The following is a 22637-nucleotide window of genomic DNA, read 5'->3' on the forward strand; positions in this document are numbered from 1 at the left end:
CTTAATTAAGTGCCTACTAGAAATACACACACAGACCCATACCAGAACTATCACAAATCTACCATCTGTTACTGTTTCATTCTCTGCAAAAAGCATCTTTATTGGGCGAATGTGGCAGTAAACAACCCTGCAGCCCACCAAAGTGGTTTCTTCTGTAAGGATTTGAACAAATTGGATAGAAAAATTGTTTTTCAGTTTAGATTTATGCTGTACTGGCTATACTTGGGATTATTTGTCGGATTAATAAATGACTTCTGTCCCTGAGGCAGCTAAGCAGATTTCTTATGAACCCTGAATTAATTTGAAAAGAAAGTGTGAGCTTCATGATCAACTTTACTCATTTCTTGCTTGGACAGAAAATGCCTGTTGCCTTGCTCAACTATGTTTTTCACAGGCATGAAAGAATTTAGCAGCAAGGTCTATAAGCCCTTCCTACCCTGGAAGGGGGTTAGGGGAAGGTGAGGTTCTTGAAATTCGTTGGGCTGTTTATTTCAGGTCTGGGATGTATACTTAGCAATGCTGGATTCTTGGATGTGCAGGTTTCCCTTTATGAATGCTCTTTGAGGCCATGAATGTACCTGTGGAATGAATGAACAAAATTAACCTTGCTGCAGATTTGCCGATACATTTTTCTGTAGCTTGATTTATGTAGAGTCACAATCCAAACAAGTAATAATATCCCTTGCTCTATTGACAGTATTTAAATATTTAATAATTCTGTAGTAAATATGTATTTAGATAGAACTGCATCTAAAATCCTCCTTGCCCTGCTTTTTGGCTGTTCTTTTAAATATGTTGTGGGTGAGTAGGTTACTGTGTTTTGTCAACATGTGAATCTGTTTGCTAGAGTCATTGCCTTGAGGTGCAGCTAGGGAAAGGCGGGTGGTTGGTAAGGTGTCTGCTTTGAAAAATAATGACGTGGTTTGCTTGAAGAACATCCTGCTCAGACAGTATGTCTGTGTGACAGAAAACATAGAAAAAGTGATATCTGATGTAAGAAGGTCCAGTTTCATAGTGAGCATTATGTGAGCTAAAATTAGATATGCACTGAAGGAAACAGAGATGCAAAAATCTGGGTAAATGTTCATGAAATAACAAGTCTAGAAGAAATGTTTTAGTACAAATCTAAATGTGCTTTCTCTTTCTTTCTTTCCTTCTTTCTTCCTTTCTTTCCAGTTATGTTATCACAAACCCACCATATGAATTTGAGCTTGTGCCGACAGACTTGATCTTCTGTTTGATGCAATTTGACCACAACGCTGGCCAGTCCCGGGCCAGTCTTTCTCATTCCTCCCATTCCTCCTATTCTTCCAGCAAGAAGAGCTCATCAGTTCACTCCATCCCATCAACAGCAAACCGACCGAACCGCACCAAGACCAGGGATTCCCGGGAAAAACAGAAGTATGTGCAGGAAGATAGACTTTGATATGTGTACCTGCTCCCACTGTGTGTGAACTAGCATTCACCACCCATTCTCCCCAGTTAATGTTTCCAGCAGTAATGTTCCCTGTTTTCCCATGGAGTTTTCCCTTTTTGTACACATATTTTGCATATGTATGACAGTGTGCATGTGATTGTCATTTTTATTTCACCACCATAAAACCCTTAAGCACAACAGCAACAAAGCAGACGGACCAAAAGTTATTTATGATGCTAGGGGAGAAAAAAGAAAAAAAATTCTAAACCCATAGGCACACTGAAAACATAAATAACTCACTGCAGTTACTCTACATATCAGAAACTAGAGTATATTTAACGTGAACACTTGCTCTTGATGTCAGAGTTACACAAAGAAAGTCATTTAGTGCAGAAGTGTTGATGTATGTTGTGGTAGTTTTTTTTTTTATATTCATATTTACAGGAGTTGCTACATTTATTTGAAGCGTATAAAACTAACCCATTGGGGAGGAAAAAAAAAAAAAAAAAAGAGCGAAAAAAACCCACATAAAAACCCCAAAATACCAAAAAACTCCCTACTGATTTTTCACACTCAAAGCTTATATTGTATAGGGCTTACACTCTTTGTATAGATTATTGCTGCGCACTTGCTTTATACCAAAGCAACATCAGGGACTTTTCTGCTTGTTTAAGGTCTTTCTCTAAAATACTAGCCTTTCGGAGATAGCGTCTTTTCCCTTTAACACTGAAATTGTCTGGGCATGGAGTTGTAAAACTCCAATGGTTTAATTTAAGTTTAGAAAGAGTCTAATTGCATATTAAATTATTATTCTGTCTATTTATACTGCCACATGAATAGCTATATTTTCTTTCACTTTTGACATTTGGGATAAAAAGCCATATGTATCATAAATATTGGATGTAAGTCATTAAAAACTGCCTTCCTGGGACTTTTACATCTTTAAAAGGTGAATTAGTCACCTTATGTACAGAATAAATAATGTTCAGAAAAGAGCAAGCATTTTTCTATGCTTAAGTATCAGATCTCAAGGGACTTTGTTCCTTTCCCCAGATGGTAGTTTAACTTTTCCAAGTTAGAGTGGTGGTATAAATCTTCCAACAAGAGGCCTAATATGCGAAGAGCCTCCAGAAACACTGTTCCACCTTCTAGCTGGTTCTTTTCAACAGGTGTGTGCCAGTATGCAGGAGTACAGGGAAGAAAACTGAGTGCCTTTAGGGTCTCCCCCACTGCGGAAGACAAGGTGCTGTGCCCTAGACAGCTAAGGAGCAGAACAAGAGGCCTGGGGTGGAAATATTCCCTGTGCTGAGGCATCTTGTCCTAGGAGCACTTGCCAGAGTCTGGTTCTTGCAGATTCTTACTGACACGCCCAGCCAAACAAAAATGGTGACAGAGAATTAAAGTTAGTAGTGGAAAGGAACCTGTCAGAGAAGACCATAGAAATGATACTTCAAGCTTGGGTTTTTTTGCTTTTTATTATTATTATTTCTTCAAATGCCAATCTTTTGAATGATAGCACTAGTCCTAGGTGGTATGAAGAGTCTCCCAGGGTAGGGAGGCCAGAAACACCTATCGCCTTCCCTTGCTACCCAGCGAGAAAGCATGCAGCCAGAAAAAGAAATATTTGGATGCAGAAGTTATTAGCATTGTAACTGCCAACCCAGACAAGGTGCTTTTATGGTTAGTGTTGTTTTCTACCTTCCCCTTCCCCAAGCATGATGATTTTGAAGATTTGCTTGCTGTGTGAATTGACAATGAAGCCAAGCACTTTTACTGACAAACCCTGGAACCATCAAAGTGGGCTACGGAGAGTACCACTGTGCAGTGTTAAGCGTAACGATTGGAATACAGTATATATATATATATATATATGTATATATATATGTATATATATGTCTATCTCTGTGTGTGCATTCAAATGCAGCTGTAAGTCCTATCAGTGAAATACATTGCAAATTATGGATGCTCCCCTACAAATAAGTCTATTACAGTTGCTCTTCTTCACAAAGACAAATTCATGTGTTTCTTTTGCAAAGAAAGTTATAACGTTTTGCCCTAAGAATATTTATTACTACAAGGATGTGCCAGTTAAAGTGCTCAACAGGAAATATGACAGTTTAAAAGCATTGTAAAACTTACATAGCTTACTTCTTTTTCTAAAGTGCAACAAGGATGAATAGAATGGGCCAAGGTATGACAATTAATGGTTCTGCATGACCTAGCGACTGCTGTGGGTTTCCTTCTATAACTTGTCCTTGTGAAAACTTGTGAAATTAAAAAAAAAAAATAGTTACAAACTTTATTCAGTTACTGGTTTGTTTGTTTGGTTGGTTGTTTTGTTGGTTTTCTTTTGCCTTTTTTTCCCTCCAAACCAGAAGTAAAACTGGCTGCTGCTGCTGCTGCTGTTGCTCAACCCTCTTTTCTTTTTTTATCCTCTCATCTGCTTGCCTTTCTAATTGCACGTGTCCTTTTGTGAACACCCAGGTTCCTGCTCAGTGAAGATGCCTACCCTGATGCAGACATTACTTTAACTTCCCATTCCTCATTCCAATTCCTTCCCTCCCTGCCCCTCCCTACTCTCCTGTCCCCTGTGTATGTTCATGAGCATCTTTTTTTGTTGGCAATATTGACTGAAGATAGTTGAGAGCAGTTATGCATTTTGGAAGAATGTTAATGGCTTTGACACCAAAATGCTTTTCCATTAATGTTTTATCTGTTTTCCATTTAGCAGAGGAAGGAAGGGTGTTAATATGAAGCCACTTGTCACATACTACATCATGATTTTATCCCCCCAAAAATAGTATTTGTGTAACTGTGCAGCTCAAATAGAAAAAATACACGCAGTGTACGTTAGAGAGGCAACTTGTCTATTTTGTGAGCAGCAGAAAAGTAATATAGGGATGCAAATCTGAATTCTTCAAATCATACCGAAGTCTTAATTCTCCTCTGTCTTCTGTCTGAAAGTTGGAAGTCTTAAAGTTTTTGACTTTTACTTATACCATATGCAATTTTCACTGCTAACTACAGTCAAATTGATCAAATAGTTTGTTACAGTGATGAAGGTTTTCTGATACGGATATACCGGTGACACTGGGAGGTGGGTCATTACCAGTATAGGAATGTTGAAATCAACTATGTTATGCTGTCAGGTTTTTTTTATGTTGAAAAGTAAGAAGAATCCCCCAGTTTCTTCAGAAACCTGTCCCAAGTCAAACGTTCTTAGTAACTTACCCTGATTAGTTTCTGAAAGTGGAAAAGCAGCACTGATGACAAGAGATGACCTTTTAGAGCTTTAAGCGGAGGTTCTGCCACTTTATATCAGTCCCAGCATGAGTTCCACAGTGGAAACTAGGTTCTTGGGCGCTCTGCTGATCCAAGTGTTGACACAAACCCATATCTAGCAGACCTGCAGGTTCTTGGCATGGGTTCCCACTGGACTGGACTGGCAAAGTCAGGCATTTCCCAGTGAAACTTCTATTGTCAAAAGTAGACAATTTTGTTAGTTTAAAAAAAAATAATAAAAAAAACCAGCAAGAGCAAGTCCAGAATAGCATTTTTGTCCCAAAACATTAGTTGCCTTGGCGTAACATAAAGACCCTCACAGAAAGTAAGAACAGTTTCTTCTCTCTCACCCTGCAAGTTACTTGCTGCCTGTTACATGTAAAATATTCATTTGCCAAAGAAAGAATTGCTGAGCAGGTGGGTGGAGAGGCACAAAACCACATGCATGCAGACTCCTGCAAGTGTCACAAAAGAAAAAAAAAGCGTGTTTAAAACAACTGTAAGGTAACTTGGGATTATGGCGAGAATACAGATTTAGCAAAATCCTTGTGTCATGTTTAGCCAGTACTTTCTTTGCCTCTGCTCAGAAGAGGGAGTGTTTCACAGTGACCTTTATTTAAACGTGATTACTCCATCCAGAATTAATGACAGAAATTTTAAAGTGCCAGGACAATAAATCCATTGGAGAGAATTGCTAGAATTTTATACAAGTTGAAGAAATCTGAATTTTGATAATTTTTATTATTTCTGTCTTTTCATGCTGCAGGGAACAGTCTTATACAAGATGTTAATTTTCATTTATTTGTTACAAGAGCATGAAGCCTTTAAAAGCTTCTTGGCTGCACTGGGATGCTGATAGCCCATTGCAAACACAGGTGGTTGAGTGGAAAGTAAATATTTTCTTTTTTCTGATACATGAAGCTACTTAGCTGTTCCAAAATCTCTCAGGTGATGCTGTTAAAAAAGAAACCTGCCAAATAGCGTAGGAAGATCAGGGACTATCTTGAACAACTCTTTAAAAAAAAGTACGAAACTGTGCCTGTTCTCACTGTAACATAGAAATGCATATGGTAAGGATTAATATGCATATGCCAAAAGGGAGAGAAACCGACCGAACATGACAGAGAACTAAGAACCAGCAAATAAAAGGGGGTTTCTGGATTGATTTAGTGGAAGGAGTAAGTAGCTCATTTAAGATGTTTAAAAAATCTGTGCTAAGACTTTGGAAGATGTATGAAAGTCAGCCTGTGAGCATAACAAAAAAGATTGAAAAGCATTTAAGGGATTCAAGAAGGACATTTAGTAACTGGGAGCAGACTATCTTAGTGGCCAAGAGAAAAGATGAGGAGCATCAAGCTCACATTTCAAAGGTAAGTGTAGAGGTCGATGGACTTCCACAGGAGATTTGTCATTATGTGGTCAAAGACAATTTTAACAGCAGAAGAGGCACAGGAAAGGTATAGAGCTGGGTCCAAGCATTTCATGCTGGATGTGATAATGCCCGGATCAAGGTTTCAGCACTGGCAAAAGGAAATTTCAACAGCAAAAGAAATTAGAATCTACCAGTTCCTGCATTTACTTAGTTTCTGTATTTATTGCATGCCAGGTAAAGGCAAAAAGAGACCTGATGGTGTCTTTCTAAAGATCAGCTCCCTGGATATGATCTTTACTGTAAATATTAATATCTAAATAATTGCCTTGTTTAGAAAATCCCAGGGAAAGCAGGGGAGATGGCCGTGCTTTACACTGGCTGCTGAGAAACACAGTGCAGTTCATCCCTGCTCCTTGGCACTCACACAGTGAGTGCTCCTTCCTTGCTAGGAGATTGAATTACCTTGCTCCAAGTCCTGTTTGTAAGGAAAGTTTGTGTGCCATGCGTTAAAAAAAGCAGGTAGAGATAAAAGTTCACAGTGCTTAACTTGCCTCAAAATCATTTTAAACACAAACCATTAGAAAACTGTTAGTTTGAAATTGTTTATGTGATCTTGCAAGGCTTCTAAAACATGATAACCATCACACTTTACACCTCTCTGAAAGGTTAGTTTAATCGTAGATCACATAAAATTGGTTTCCACAAATGCATAATGGTTCATGTGTCACACTTGAACTAAATGGTTTTTTAAATGGAGCTGAAATTATTTTGATGTGTACACATTCCCAGATATTTTTTTTTTCCCTACAACCTTTCTTAAACCAGCCCCCATCAGGAACCATTCCCTTAAAGTCTCATTAATAATTCAGATGTTCTGATTACTTTAAAAGATCTATGGAATTGAGGCGCTTTTTTTTTTTTTTTTTAAACTGCTTGACAAAAAGATAAATGAATGTAGAAAGAAGCGGTAGGAGTCTGGCAAGCTGTAGATCATCTCTGAACAGATTGTAACTTTATCATTCTGTCAGGAAGAATAATTTAAAGCACTTAATCAGTTAGCTTCAGTGTGCAGGATGTAACATTATGAATTCCTATCGTCCAATCTGTTCAAATCAAAGGGAACTTAATTATAATAGGTGAGAGAGAGAGATGGGAGATTGAACATTGTTCAGACCCAGGCAACTTTAAGGGGGCAGGGAACTATTTACCCTGGTCACAAATGAGTAGAATATTTTAAAAAGAAGCTAAATACATTTTAGAAAAAGGGCAAGAAAAACACTACAGTAGATCTGTTTACATTCTCTAATAAGCCACTAACATTTAAAACAATTCCTTTTCTTCAATTTAATTTTTTTTTAAAAGCATGAGCACAGGTAACATATATATATATATATATATGATTTGGGGAAAGAAAAAAACATGATGGATTAATCCCTCATGAGTTTGGGGTTTGTCGTTGGGGAGTAGAGGTGCTGCACATAGGTGCTGAAAGGCCGTATCAAGCATACGTGTTTAAAAATCATATTTATGGAAGTGCCTGAGAAGTCCAGTAATTCTGGAAATGAACCCCTTTCTTTAAAGGCCCTACCTTCGAAGCCGGTGGCTTACATTTCTGGCCAGATAGTTGTCCTTTATTCTTCCTGGTCTCTGTTCTCTGCTTCACCTCCTCAGCTTTTGTGTTCAGTCCTTGGGTTTCCAAGGTTGATTTGGCTTTGCTTATTTGTATTTATGTATCTATTTAAAGTGAGCACGCCTCCCACTCCTGCCCTGATTCCAGCCCAGCTACAGCAGCACTTCAGTGGCAGTTTGTCTCACGGAAAGGAGACACAAGAGCTTCTGAAGTATTCCTCGTTGGAAAGAGAGTTGTGTGTTCATGTTAAAAGCAGCAGCTCTGATGTGGCACACATTAAACCTTGTATGTAATTAATAACAATGCCTCAGCTGCAGAATTGCATCCCCAGAACCACATGTGCTGGCTGCTCTGCACCCTCACCTCTGGAATTTGGGGAAGGAGGATGAGAATCGAGACCCCTGTTCAACAACTGCTTATCAAAGCAGAAACACCTAATGGCCATAAGCCACTCTAAGTTAGTCTTTGAACAGAGCTACCTATCTTGTAAAGTTGCACACCTTAACTAAGAAATGACAGCAGTAATTGCTCTCAAAAGGGCTTAAGAAAATTCTTCTGATTTTTTTTTTTTTCTTTTGTGACTTTTAAGAAGGTTTTGTCCACAGTCACCTATGATCAATGCCACATGGTGGTTACAGTCATAACCAGCTAGGGAATGGCTGCACCGCTGCGGCCTCTCACCATCCTCACTCCCAGCCCACCATAAATCAACACCATAAAATTCTTCCCATGTTCATGGAACCAGACACTGCCCCAAGATATAAAAGGAACAGCTTCCCCTCTAATCTTCCTTTAGTCAAGTCCTTGCTTCCTTTGCCTTGCTGCCGCATATCACTACCAATGCCCTCGGGATTACCTTGAGCCCCTCACAGAGCCACCTGCAGGGATGGTCCCTACCCCATCCCAAACTGGTGCCCAAGCAGCCGGCTTGCTAAGTAGCAATGCAACAGCCACCACGTACAGCAAGGAGCAAGGCTGCTGTCTGGCACCACGAACGCATAGCGGATTTATTCTAGCACCAACTGCAGAAAGTTATGTTCTCCTCTGTGATTTCTGAGCCAGCGGTGGTGACTGCCACAAAGCTGGGATGATTCGGAGAAATCTCCAGCTCTTTAGGTGCTCCTCTGTATATGGACTGACCTGCTTTTCTCTGCATTACCCTCAACCCACCCGCTCTCCCTGGCTTCTCAGTTTAGCCTTTTGTTGGATTGGTTTTTTTTCCCCAATAAATGAATCAGAATCAGAGGGTGTTCACAGCAGCATTTAAAAAAAAAAAAAAAAAAAAAAAAAAGAGCTCTCTTGCATTCAACAAGCAAACTAGCATATTGACAGTTTTCTTTAGCTGCTACTATCAAATCTGCAAACATGTCATCCTCCTCTCATGAAAAGTACTTTCAGAGGTATTAATCTAATGCACTGTACTGCTAGTAATTAGTCAAAGTCACCTTCTATTGATTGCCTTTTCTGTACAAACTTTACTGACTGCTCCCCCCTTCCTTTTTTTCTTTCTTTCTTTTTTTTTTTTTTTTAATATTTATGTGTATATGTGCTTCACTAATTAAAACTCTCATTTTCCCCTCCTTATTCTGTCTCTACCCGTTTTGCTCCTTAGCAGAAAAGAAATGGTTTACAGATGAGCCGGATAATGCCTATCCCAGAAACATTCAAATCAAGCCCATGAGCACTCACATGGCCAATCAGATCAATCAATATAAATCGACAAGCAGCTTGATACCACCAATCAGAGAAGTTGAAGATGAATGTTGACTCCTTCGAGGCCAGAACTATTTTTTTAAAGCCTGACAAACTTCATGAATGGTGATGTGACATTTATTCCTCTTACATGCTGAACCACTGATGGAGAAGTTAAGAGGGGCAAGCTTAATGGGAAAAATAAAGTAGACAGATCTTTGTTTGTCTGCCTTTAATATTGCTTCCACGTATTTTGGAAACTGTTTCATTTATAAATGAACATAATCAAAACTAGTCATGTATAGCCTCTAGCATTTTAAATTATTTTTATTTATTAGAAAAAAATATATTTTTCTTTTTTTTCATTGTCAAGTATTTTCCCTTAAAAAAAACCTGCTTATGTGGCCAGACTCCTAAGAATTTGAAAAAAAACCAAACCACAAACAAACTTCAGTCTTTGGCTTAAAGGAGAATGATGGTCACAGTTATAAGGACATGTAATTAAGGGAGACAAATGCTATATTTACAAAAAAGAAAAAAAAAAAGGTCCAACTTGTATTTTAGTAAATCAAAAAAAAAAAGAAGAAAAAAAAAAAAGAACCGTTCACCAAAATGTTTCTTTACTGGAGGATGTGTATTTTGTTCAGCATTGACACCAGCTCTTAATAAACTGAACTTATTTATTTTCAAAGTTGAAAGTCATATTTTTGTACCTGTAACATTCTTCTGACATATTATTTGTTTTATTACCATATACTGATCATCTTAATTGCCAGTTATGTTAAGGTCCAATACCCCCCACAGACACTGTGTCCTGCCCCCCGACTGTGCCCATTTGCACACACACACACACACACACACAGAGCAGCCCAGCATCCTCAATGATAACTTTCTGTGACACTAACAGAGTGATGGCCACGACCCTAAACCAAGGACCATGTAGGGCAGGTGCTCACAGGCAGCACTTGCTCTAAATGGCAAATTTGGCAATTCCACTCCGTTTCCCATTAGCCACCAGCAGCTGTTAATTGCAGGAAGGCAAGTTTGGCAAGGCTTCTTCTTTTGCCAAGTGCTTTGAGCCAGAGTGCATAAATAGTGCATGAAATCAGAAGTTAGAAACCTTCTCACCTACTGTGTTTTGTTGAGTCCTTACTGCCAAAGTGCTGACGGACATGCATCAGTCTCATTCAGTTGGTTCAGATGCTTCCTGCTGTGTCTAGAGGTTTAGCTCCAGATCCTGGCACTTGGGTGCTCGCTCGTACCTTGGGAAAAGTCACACTGACTCTCCTTTTGGAGAGCTCAGCTCAGGCTGAAAACTGATTTAGCCTCAGCTTTATAATCTCACAACATCCTGGTCTCAATTAATTCCTGCACCAAGCAACTTTATATTTTAGCAGGGTTGTTTTTTTTTTGTTTGTTTGTTTGTTTTCTTCAATTTAGTTTCAATTTGCTGGGACACCACACATAAAAATACAGTACTAACCAAATTGAACTAAAAGTAATGAATGTATTTATTATGATAATTTACAAAAGGCCTTGGACAGGTGCCTTTTGTGTCAGCAGATTCACAAAGTTGCCAACAAGCTTTATAGCCATCTGACAAAAATGTGATGTTTTCTATCTGTGCTGCAGTAGCTATCCACCCAAGCATTTGATGTTCTAAATGATTTAGTAACTCTCTCTATCTCAAATTAGCAACATCAGACACAATTGTGTGAACAGAAAGAAAGAAAAAATAAAGGCTATGCTAATAAAGATTAAAACAAAAAATATAGGACCCAGTCATCGAAAAGGCAGATTTTCATTGTGCAAGTTAACTTTAGGCTTTGTAATTTTGCAGAATTGTTGAACACCACAATAAAATATACAGTGGTACTTTTATCATTAGAGAAATATCAGTGAATCAAACAAACACAAAGCAGATGAATTTATTGTGAAAACAATGATTTCCACTATATAATCCAACATTTAAGCTAAACTATCTCAGCTTTAATGTTTGTCCACTGGCTGCAGTACAAATATAACCATACTAACACCTACTAGGCTTTATTCTGGAGTGACTTCTTGGACTGTGAATACTTTGTTGTTACATTTTGTAGAATAGCTAGTTAAAGACAATAACAAGAATTGTTACTACAGTATCTGTAAAATTGGATTGTTTAAATTATCGCACTCTCCTACAAAGTAACAAAACAATTTAAGCAGGTTTTCATTATTATTTAGACCGTGTTTAACCCATTTCACAGTCCTCAAACCAGAAGATGATTCCGGTGAGCTCTTCTGGTCTATGCTGCTTCAGCTAGTGACACGTTACACAGTTTCTGCATTTGGGTCACGTTAAGCCTTTACTTTGAAGTCAGTCTCCTTTTTCATTTATGAACTTCATTCATGTTACAACCAGAGTGAAAAATGCTGGTCCTGAGTACAGGAGAAGTTTTGAAATTTGTGTTCAACTTCACCAGGTACATGTGATTTTTTTAATTATTTTTATTTTAAAAAATTTTTTTAGAAAAGTGGCGTTTACTGTAGGGGCATAGACCATTATATCATATACAGTGCCACTCCTGGGTGTCCTTCCTTCAGAAGTGAGCATTCACTGGATAAAACATACTAATGAAGCAAATGCAACACCTCTACATAGCTAAGGTTTGTGTGCGTGTCTGTCCAGTCTGTCACGTCCAAAAATATCACGCTGCCAACTGTACGTAAATAAAGGACAAGATCTGAATTATACTTACGCTTTCTCCCAGCACAGAGAGTTCCCTGTGTAATGACAGCTAGAACAACACCTGCAGGGAGCCAGCGAGACACAGAGAAACAGGTATAGGTATGGTATTGCATTCCCCATTTATAGAAAAGCTAAGAGCAATCAATAGTATTTTCTTACTCTTTTTGATGATCAAAGCCACAGGACTGACTTCTGGCAGTTAGAGGGAGGCTCGTGTAGAAAACCTGTTGGAGACATTCCCAATTAAAGACTATAATGAGGCCAGCACCAATATGAATTTATAGCAAGGCAAGTGGCTGGGAAAGTGGCTTAAGTGACAGCTGACGGACCACATGATGACTAATGTAGAAATAACTTTTCAATCTTTATTAATAATTCTTTCTTTTCCCTAAAAGTCAACAAATAGGAATTTTTTTAAAAAAAGGAATTTCAGTTTTTTCATTAGTTGCATGCACAATTATTACAGGCTAAAGAATTTTTATTATTATTATTATTGGCAATTGATGTATTGGATAGAGAATGTGTGTGTGTATGTTGTCATATATGCATGTCCACACATACATGTATGTGTGGATATGTAAATGCATATGTACGGGTGTGTATATGTATTTGGTACAGCATCATTGCAAGGTGGTGGTCTTTATTTTTTGGCTGGGTGGGGTGAAGAATAAAACAAAGGAAAAGAAAAATCTGTGACTTACAGGCTGGCACATGGAGGAATTTTGTATCTGCTGTTTCCTCCTGGTTTGACCAAAAAGCAGCTGTTCCTGTTGGTTATAGCAGCGCTGACAGGGCTCTGCAGAACCCTCCCTGCTGCAGCAGGTGCGTGCACCTGCCCCCCAGCACCCACACACATGTACTCCCCCATTGCCAGAAAGCCCCTTGTCTCTGTCTCGTGGCTATTATTGTAATTTGTCCCCTGAAGACCATGAGCACTAAGGTGAAAGAATAAAACTGCCCTCCGATGGGGTGTCATTTGGGTGGCAAGTGCCAAGCACAGCAAAAGTTAAAGCATAAAGACAAAAAGCTATTTGGAGTTTAAATGCAATTTTTAAGGCCTCAATGTAACTTACTGTTGTTTGTACATTGACAAGTATACAATACTATTTATTAATAAGAAAAATAGAAAGAAGATGCAAACTTCCTTATATTTTCATAAAAACTTTCTAAAACTGTAACAGCTCTTCTTTCAAATCAGCATTGATGGCCAAACAGCAGGAAATACATGTGGTGGAAGGTGAAAACCCCTTGATTTGGGAAATGATGCAGTGCTACAGGTTCACGGACATCATTGATATTCCACCTGTAACACAAAGGGACCCTGCAAGCCTTACCAGCCCAAAATCCAGGATCGTGGGGACAGAGCAAGCAAGGGGTGAGAGGGACACGACACATCCAGGTCCTGAAACACATGTAACCGTGTGGCTATTTCCAGTTCATCTTTGGTGGGAAAACCAGTGCTGCTTATACAAGGTGAAGCCCATGAGCTTCAGGATGATGAGGATCCCATGTAGCCTTATTAAGCCACACAGATGTCTTGAAAAAGTTATTGTGTCTTCAGCAGCTTACAGGCAAGTATAGTAGAGGCGCTGATGGAAAGCCAGGTTTAGCTATACTAAAGATTTTTTTTCTCCCCTATTTTTTTAATTTTAAAGTAAAAAGCCACCCAATGACTCAGGCAGCAGGGATGTGAAAAGATGTAATTGGCCTCAGCCAAAAGCACAAGAGGGGAAAAGCAGTTTGCATGTAATGTACAAGAGACATAGAAAAGTATTATCTGTAGATTTCTATTACATGTTGTTGGGTGGTGGTGAGTGAGGTGGTTATTGTTGGGGCTTTTTTCAGCCAGTGTAAAAATCTACATTTCTTAACTCTTCACAGAGTAAGAGAAGAAGGAAAAAGTGTAATAACATGTTCTCATTCAGAGAGGACTGATTTTGTTGCTTATTTTTTCTATGTGTGTGTGCAAACTACATTTAACAACTACTGCAATAATTGGATGCATAAAATAATGTATGACACACACAAAAAAGGCAATAATTTACAAATGGATAATTATGCATGTTTTCACTGCTTGGTCGCTGACCAGCGAATCCATAAACATGTAGGCAACTGCCCTGTCCTAGCTGAATCACGTGGGCTCAAAGTTAAACACAGAGCAGGTGCTTAAATGGTTTGATCGAGAAGTAGATTTGTAAGGGCTTCTGGGTCCCTTCATATTGGAAATGAACACATATTGAGGTCAGGGTGTGTGTGAGCATGTGTGGTATTTTGTTTTTACAGCTGTTATCTTTGAGAATTTCTTTAGCACCAAAAGCACTGTGTGTCTCACCTTTCATTTCTAGTTTTAAATGTGCTTAAACAAAATAATCCAGTGTGTGAAAGGCGATGAACAGGGCAAAGTGAAAACAGAAATCCTTTCCCTGTGTTACAGTGGATTGGCCTGGGAATATTTGTCAAAGGCAATGGCAGATACATAGAAAACATCAGGGGAAAGGACAGTTCTTTATAGTCCTTTTCCTCTCCCCGTCATCTGAACCACCAATATCCCCAACATATGAACAAGCACTTTTTTCTTTTTTCTGTTAATTCTTAATTCTAAGGGTGTTTGAACAATATCAGGCTTAGGGAATATAGATTATTTAAAGTTCATTATATATGCACACAAATTTTCTAATATTCAGTTAGCAGGCATACTATTTGCAGTACTTTTATACCGAGCGATACTCCTAGGTGGAGGCACTGCCACCATCTGAAATAGTGCAAGGAAGGGAGTAGCTGTTTGTCTGTGGCCACTGCCTAGTGTGGTACGCAGGCATATAGTATTGACAATTCTGCCCTCAGCATTTATCAAAGCTATATTTATATAAGTAATGCATCCATTCTGCACAGATATTTTCTGCTATAGAACATGCAGCCACATTGAAACTGTAGAGTCTATAAGGTGCAGTAGTCTATATAACCAAGTAAATTCCACTGAAGTTAATAGCTAGGACTGCTGGTCTAATGTACCTGTTTTATATAATGGTGTACTACTGTTAACTGCCAAAATTAGAAGGAGTAGGGGAAAGGAAGAAAATATAAAATACTTTTTTAACACTTTGGGTTTAATTTATAACAATATCTAACTTGAGAAGCTAAACACAGTAATGCTGCATCTAATTAAAACCTTAGTGAGGTTGCAAGAAAGCTTCTTACTGCTTCAGTGAATGCATTTTAGATCTTTATAACTTTAAAAAAAGACCAAAAAAAAAAAAAAACCAAAAAAACCAAACCCCAAAACACAACACAGCATACAAGCAGTTGAATACATGTAATAGAAAACGTAGATTTTTCAGAAACCAAAAATTTGGCATATGAGCACTTTGTTGACTGGACAATAACTAATAGGAACCACTTGGAAATGTCAGCAGAAGTTATCTCAAGTTTACCTTAAGTAGCGGTTAAAAAATTCTTCTTCGGCCGTGGCACAACTTGGGACACACACGCTTAGCCAATGCAAGTAATCTAACCTTTGTCAAAAAGAAAAGAAAAAAAAAAAAAAAAAGAAAAAAAAGGTTGGTATAATACTTATGTTTGCATTTCTGTAGAGTTCAGGGCTGATGGTTTTTCCTTCTTTCAGAAAAAAACACACACATGCAAACACATATATACAATATATTTTGATGGCTACACATGTCTATTTAGTTATAATTTGAGAGTGGGATGTGGCGAGGGTACACTGAGAACCAGCTATCATCTTAACTTAAAAGTTCATCAAGAAAAAGGAGTATGACTTCATCATTTTACTTTTTACCATTATGGGTTGGTGAGAGAGAACAAATGCTGGTGCTCAGAAATGATCTACCTGACTTTGTCATATGTAATATCCAGTGATAAATATATTGTCCTGTAAAAAGGGTTTGTACATAACTTGTACATGGTTTCATTTTGTATTTTTCTCAGATTAAAATTTATGTATTTGTGTTCTAAAAGAAGGAGAGATTGCTGTGTTTTCTTTTTTTCTCTTCAAGACAGGCTGTGGCCCATAAGGTCATGCAACATGTGTCACCAAGCCATGAATGCTTTCTGCACAAAACCAAAGCTATTAATACTTTGAACTAAGACTAACCCAGCTGCCTTTCTGTCTGGCTCACTCTCCAGAATCAACCCCTGCCTAATAATCAATACCAGCTGCCGTGAAGGATGCTGTGCATTCTGCAAGTGAATAATTCTGCAGTAACCATAAAGGCCACTCTAATGCCATCATGTACTCAAATACAATTATAAACTGGTAAAATCATAGAATGGTTTGGGTTGGAAGGGACCTTAGACCATCTAGCTCCAATTGCTTCCACTAGCCCAAAGTCACATCTAACCTGCCTAATTCAGCTACTTTACATAGTTGAACAGAGCATCTCATGGTACCTTTAGCTCAGATATGTCAGGTTATGAGGGACTGATAATTTTTTTTAGCAGTCCAAAGGTTTTTCTGATCTCTTGTGCTGAGAACTTTTAAAAGGTTTTTTTGCAAGATTTAAACTATGCTGCTTCTGTTGCAGTGCAGGAACTGCAGGGTTTCAAGTTGAAGAAAAACTTAGCTTCTTTTCAGAGCCTGTAAAATTGCATGCATGTGGCTGGCATTCTGCTATTGAAAATAAATAACCTTGTCATTAACGTTGACATCATTAATCTTCTGTGTAGCAGCATCACCACAGTGATTTATAATCAACCACAGTATGATAAACTTTGTTTAATTCTGAATTATGGAGAGGCAAGAAGAGCAGAGCACTGCAGACAACTCAAGCATCTAAAAAACCACAAAAGTACAAATAGTTAGTTGGTCCTAAACTGGCATTAAATAACATAAAGAACCTGCTATAAAATGGCTACACTGTTGTTTTTTAAGCAAACTGAATATTTTGGCGGGGCAGTAGCTTGGGGGAAATCAATGCACAACAGTATTTATGCAGGACCATGGAGAACGGGTAACAAACTGGCTCAGCACCAATGTCAGTGAAGCAAACTGGTCCAGCCCTCACCGAATACACCTGTCAAAACCATCCGTAGATACTCTCAGCGGAAAGGGATTTTATGCACCATAAAACCGGTGACGTCTGTCTAGACCAGTTCAGTGAAAGGATTACTCTATATTAATAAACCTGCACAGAAATGTATACTAGGTCTAGTTTAGATGTTACTCCTTGACTTCAGCCCTTCATGTTGTCAGGCACTAACTAGTAAGCTTGACTTATAATTACTGAAGGAGAGCGATAACAAGGAAGCGATGGACAGCCATATGTCACCACGAACAGGTGCCCATTTTAAGATGGAAAGATAATTCGTCATCACCGGTTCAGTGAGGTGTCTGCTCCCTGCACAAGGAGCCACATTACAAAAGATGTATTTATCCATACATAGTCATCCATTAATATAGGTGTGTGAATTTGGACATGTATTTTTATAGCTAGGTATATATGTCACTACCTGCTAATTTTTTTAGGGTCTTGGCTCCTAGATGGCACAGCTTGCTGTCAAAAACACTTAAATCAAACCTGGCATACAATAACTAAGGTAAAAAACTGTTTTGTGTAGCTACTGCCCTGTTACCAATACAAAAGCTAGATTGAGCGGCAGCCTATGCAGTTCCCCCAAAATTATATAGTAGTTCTGGTCAGCAGGTGGTTGCCGTGAATGAACAGGCTGATCACACCTTTTCTGGATTACAAGGCAGTCCTGCTATGCTTTCACAATACTTTAATTAAGAAGCAATTGCCTTTTTGCTGTATATGATGATAAATACAAATTTTGCTCTTTTTATAAATGGCAAATACATTGTTCAAGCTAGGGAGATGATTGCATTAGCATAGCTTTGTGCATTGAAGGAGTGCCACCAAGGGGCAGGGAAACTGTGAAACAAACCTTTGTCTTACAGCCCACAGGCAAGGTGAAAAAGATGAAATATTTGTCATAATCTTCTATAGCAACACACAAAAAAACCCCACACCCAAAAAATGAGCCTCTTCCCCGTCCTCACTTACCACAATCCCATCCTCTGCCGCACCAGCAGCCCCTAGGAAAAAAAAAAAAAAAAAAAAGCTATTTTAAGAAAGCCTGTAAAACGTCTCTCACTTAAAAGGTAGAGGAACTTCAGGCCTATTTCTAAGTATTATGGGAAAGGCAATCAAAGATCTTGTCAAGTGAACCCTTAACCAACTAACAATTTTTGTGCATTACAGCCATCATCTTTGTAAGCCCACAAGTTTTGCCAGCCATAGTGAAATAGTACTCAGTTTATGTCAGAGGTAGGGATGAAAATTTTGTGACATGATGCACTACTTTCAAAAAGTTACAAACTTTGGTTTTTTTTATTTCTTAAACCATCAAAGAACTCTACTTCCTTCCTAGATCTTAAACTTTAAAAGCAAAACAATGAGGGCTAATGGGATTGTCTTTCTCTTTCCCTGAACAATCTTTAGGCATAGCTAACATCTAAAAAAGAAAAATGCAAATCTTGTCACCAGACTGCGGTCGTACAGTATCTCTAAACATGACAATTGAACAGGTGTGGGAAGTGTTACGTGCCAGGTTTATGGCCTTACCCTCCACTTCAGTCATGCATGGCCATACAGCTGCAGGGGGTGGCTGGTGGCACTTGGGGCCATCACAGCACTGCTTGCTAAACAGCGCTCAACAGCGCACATCACAGTGCAGTTATGCCAGGCGGCCTGTAGGTTATACATTAAGCGTACAACATAAATAGGAAAGTCAATTCACTTTCCCCGTTCCCTGAATAGAAGCAGAATGGACTGACACATAGGACTTTAAATAAATATATACATAAATAAATGCACAAAAGACAAAAAAGCATCTGAAGATAAGAAGATAAATGTGTGTATATACACTCCAGTAGCCAAAATTCAGCTTTCTGAGAATTTTGTAGGTTTGTAGATTTATTTTCTTCTGTTTGGTGGTGTTGAAGCTGTAAAAGCTGGTAATGGGCTCTATCACTGATACATGCAACTCTTTTAGAGGAAAAGCTATGTGTCACATGGGTTGGTAGCACAGACGTAAACCCTCTGCTTCTCATCAATATCATCTCGTGTGGCTTAGTGATGGCTATGTACTTCATAACTTCTTTGAAAAAAATAATAAATTAATTTAATTCTGCAGCCTTGAGCTCTTCAGGGAACATCAGACATCACTAAAAATTTCTTTAAATACCAAGAATACAATAAATGTATCAATAATAATGTAAAATATATTATTGGGCAGTGTAGTAGGTGATAGATAGCCCTCCACCTGCACTGTAGACTGCAGAATAGCTCCTAGGGTCACCTAGAACTAAAGCATGAAGTCATGACGTTAAGCCTTGTCACAAGGACACATTTGATCACTATTCCTCTGTAATACATTATAGACCTCACAGCACTGAGCTTTCTGTAGCAAAACATTTTGGTAGAGGACAGGAACCTCTACTCTGCTTTTTTGTAAACATGACCAGAAGGTGGTTTAGACATTTAGGCATTCTGGAGTACAGTTTTGGTGGTGGTTTGGGTTGGGGTTTTTTGGGGGGGAGACATATATGTGTGTCTATAGATACATAAATAAACATAAAAGAAATACCTGTATCTTTCAACTAAATGGCTGTTTGCCACCCTTGTAACTTGACTGAAGAATCTGTTCCCTTTGGCAAAGTAACTGGGGCAGAGGAAGGGCGCAGTGAGGGAACCTCAGTTTAACAGCGCAACCCTCTTGGCTACGTACCTGTGAGCACCTCAGCAGTGACATGCACTGTGACATACAGCTATGATGTAATGGAGAGCCAGGCTAGCAAGTCCCACACTTAGAAGAGAAGGCAGAAGCAGGAGATCCTATTCCAAACCAGAATATGAAGCCACTCTACAACCTGAACAAGTTAAAAAAAAAAAAAAAAAAAAAGAGAGATGAGGAGGAAGCTGGAAGTAATGTAACTTGCTATTAAAATGGAAGATATTTCAGCTGCTCCTGCCACCTTATTCTTTTGTAGATGTATATAAGAGTTGTGATATAACTTGCAAAAGGTATCTGAATAGCCTCAGAAAGCTTGACATGTTATTGCCTCAAAAGCTGTGTGCCAGACAGTCAAAGGACAGAAATGAATCCTGCTACTCATATTCAGTGGGACCTCTGTTGCCCTAGAGTGCAAAAGATAATTTACTCCTGGAAAGAAAGAAAAACCCATGCTGCCCCGGAATGTTCTAAACAAGCTGGGATGTGAGACAAACACTTACCTATCTGTATACATCTTGCTCAGGGCATAGGCTGGGTGGAAGAAGGGAGGTTTTGAGTCCAAATCAACAGCACAGTTCCTCGTCCAGAGCCCTTTGCTGGGCCGACTTGCTACTCAGCTCGCTGTTTGCTGACACTCTTGTGTATAGCCACATCTGGAGAGCCTGGAGAAAGGCTGCATGGCTGGCATTTGCAGCTTCTTAGCCTGGATTTGCTACCAGACAGAATTTATCATGTAATTGCATCCTAAGGAGATAACTGAATGACACATGTGAGTGAAACCAAGGGAGAAAAATCTTTACAGCATATCCATTCATGGTATTTGATAAAGCTATGCAGGTTTTAAGCCTGGCTCTTCCCGCATCAACATCTTCAAGAATGGTGACTGACAAAGGATGGAAAACTGTTACTATCCCCCACTAAGGGACCCAAAAGATAAAATACAGAAAGTATTCATACTTACAGAATCAGTATTCAGACTTCCTTTGTTTTCTGTAGTGGTTCTATGTGATCTTTACTCTTTTGTGCAGCGAGTGAGTGCACTGTGCCTGGCTGTTTCATAAGCTGGCATGAAGACAGCCTTCCAAACAGGCATGATGTAACGAATACACTCTGGCTGTGAAAGAAAACGAGGAAAGAAGAGCAGGGGCAAACAAATAAACAATATTCAAACATAACAGAATAGGAAATAACATAAGCAGATTTCATTGGCAAAGTTTCTGTGCCGTCTTCGTTAAGTCAGAAAAAACTTCATACATCTATGAGGACTTGAAGTATGTAGTGTTTCTGCAGCTAAGCTAGGTCCCAAGCATGATTTCTGGCTATACATACTTGACTGACCTCTTTAAAAAACACTCCCCTTCCAATCCCCCCAGGTCCCAGGCCTGAAAACACATATATATTATTATAAGTTATTTTCAGAACATCCATTAAGCAAAAATTTTCATCTACCTCTGGGTGCAGTTTGCCTGTTCTTACTTTCTCATTTATTTCCAGCAACTAGACACTAGTGTCCAGTAACCAGACACTTTCAGTCTCTGTCAAAAAGATCTTAGAGTCAGTGGGAGAGTGAGTTCAAAGTGTCCCAGTGGATGTGTTGGAGAGAGATGAACACTCAGAGCACTTTTTGTTATGACTTTATTCAGGTTTCCACTTTCTTTTCCTGCTGGAAGAAGAAACTCATATTTCCAACATCTTTGTATTCTTAGACTCTCCACAGAGGTTTGCAAATCAAACCACAGTGAAGACTTGTAAAATAATCTATTGTATCTGAAATTTCTGATTGTTGAGAAACTGTAAACATACCTTTTTTTTTTCTCCAGTGCACTCATTCAACTGTTATCCAGCAACGTTTCTAGTTAGACATCAGATACAATACAATATGTATTTTGAAATGCATTTATCTCAAGAGACAGTGCAAAACAAATCAGCAAATGTTGGTTTTGGTTTTATCACGTATCAAACACTTGACATGTAGGGTGCGTAATCCATATGTTCAGGCTGAATTAGGTAGCCCTCCACCCCAGGCCCTCAGCTTAAATGCAAAGTTTTTTAAAAGTCAATACCATAGTGGTTTAATGTTTGGAATTGATGGAAACAGGACAGGTTCCTTTACTTCAAAGAAAACTGGTGATTCAAGTTGAAGCCGAGGAAAGCTGTGATTTGCACACACATAAGATATTCCCACTGAGTAAGGGATTGTTTCAAAGACAACTTTTCCTTATGATAGACTTTCTGGAGTGTGCTGCAAAATACATTTCCGATCCCCGACCCTGCACATGATCAGCCATCTCTGTTCTGTCTGTTCATAATACGCAAACTTCATTGCTGCTTCTGCAATATTCTAGTCAGACAATGCAAACTCCTGTCCTTTCATCACCCTGTATGTGGACATAACCGCAATGGAGAAATAATAAAAATGTGCAAGACAGTGGAATTTAGGGAAACCCAGAAAGTCATCAGGTTAGTCTATCATATAGTCTCCTGCATTGATGAACTACTTCTTGAGAAACAGCATTTTAGAGAATCAAATCTAACCAAATCTCAAAAACTCATGGGCTGAGTGGGAAACCTGGAAGGAGAAGAAAAAGAGATACTTAAATGTGTAGACAATTATATCTGACAGTGGAGCTGGAGAGGTTTCATATCAGGGCATCTGATGCTGGGTAGAGGTTTGGGTAGCTGGGTAGCTCAGTTGTTTGCATGGATGGCAAGTGTGAAAAAGAAACCCTTTTAAATTCACTGGATGCTTCAGCATTCATCTCTC

The 22637-nt window shown here is 38.8% G+C and overlaps 1 protein-coding gene across 30 annotated transcripts in view; it reads left to right on the forward strand.

The window, feature by feature from the left end:
- Positions 1 to 16089, forward strand: part of KCNMA1 (potassium calcium-activated channel subfamily M alpha 1) — a 504883-nt gene extending 488794 nt beyond the window's left edge. For 13 of the 30 annotated variants that reach the window (XM_040605548.1, XM_040605549.1, XM_040605523.1 and 10 more), the window contains 3 exons: positions 1177 to 1401; positions 3580 to 3608; positions 9314 to 16089. In XM_040605548.1, coding sequence (XP_040461482.1) covers positions 1177 to 1401; positions 3580 to 3608; positions 9314 to 9468 — 409 coding nt within the window. In that variant the 3' untranslated portion in view covers positions 9469 to 16089. Of the gene's footprint in view, positions 1 to 1176; positions 3720 to 9313 lie in introns of those variants that run through there. The other 17 variants (XM_040605522.1, XM_040605526.1, XM_040605536.1 and 14 more) reach the window with 5 other exon arrangements.
- Positions 16090 to 22637: the final 6548 nt, after the last annotated feature.

This window comes from Falco naumanni, chromosome 9 (assembly GCF_017639655.2).
Source record: "Falco naumanni isolate bFalNau1 chromosome 9, bFalNau1.pat, whole genome shotgun sequence".
Classification (NCBI taxonomy): domain Eukaryota; kingdom Metazoa; phylum Chordata; class Aves; order Falconiformes; family Falconidae; genus Falco; species Falco naumanni.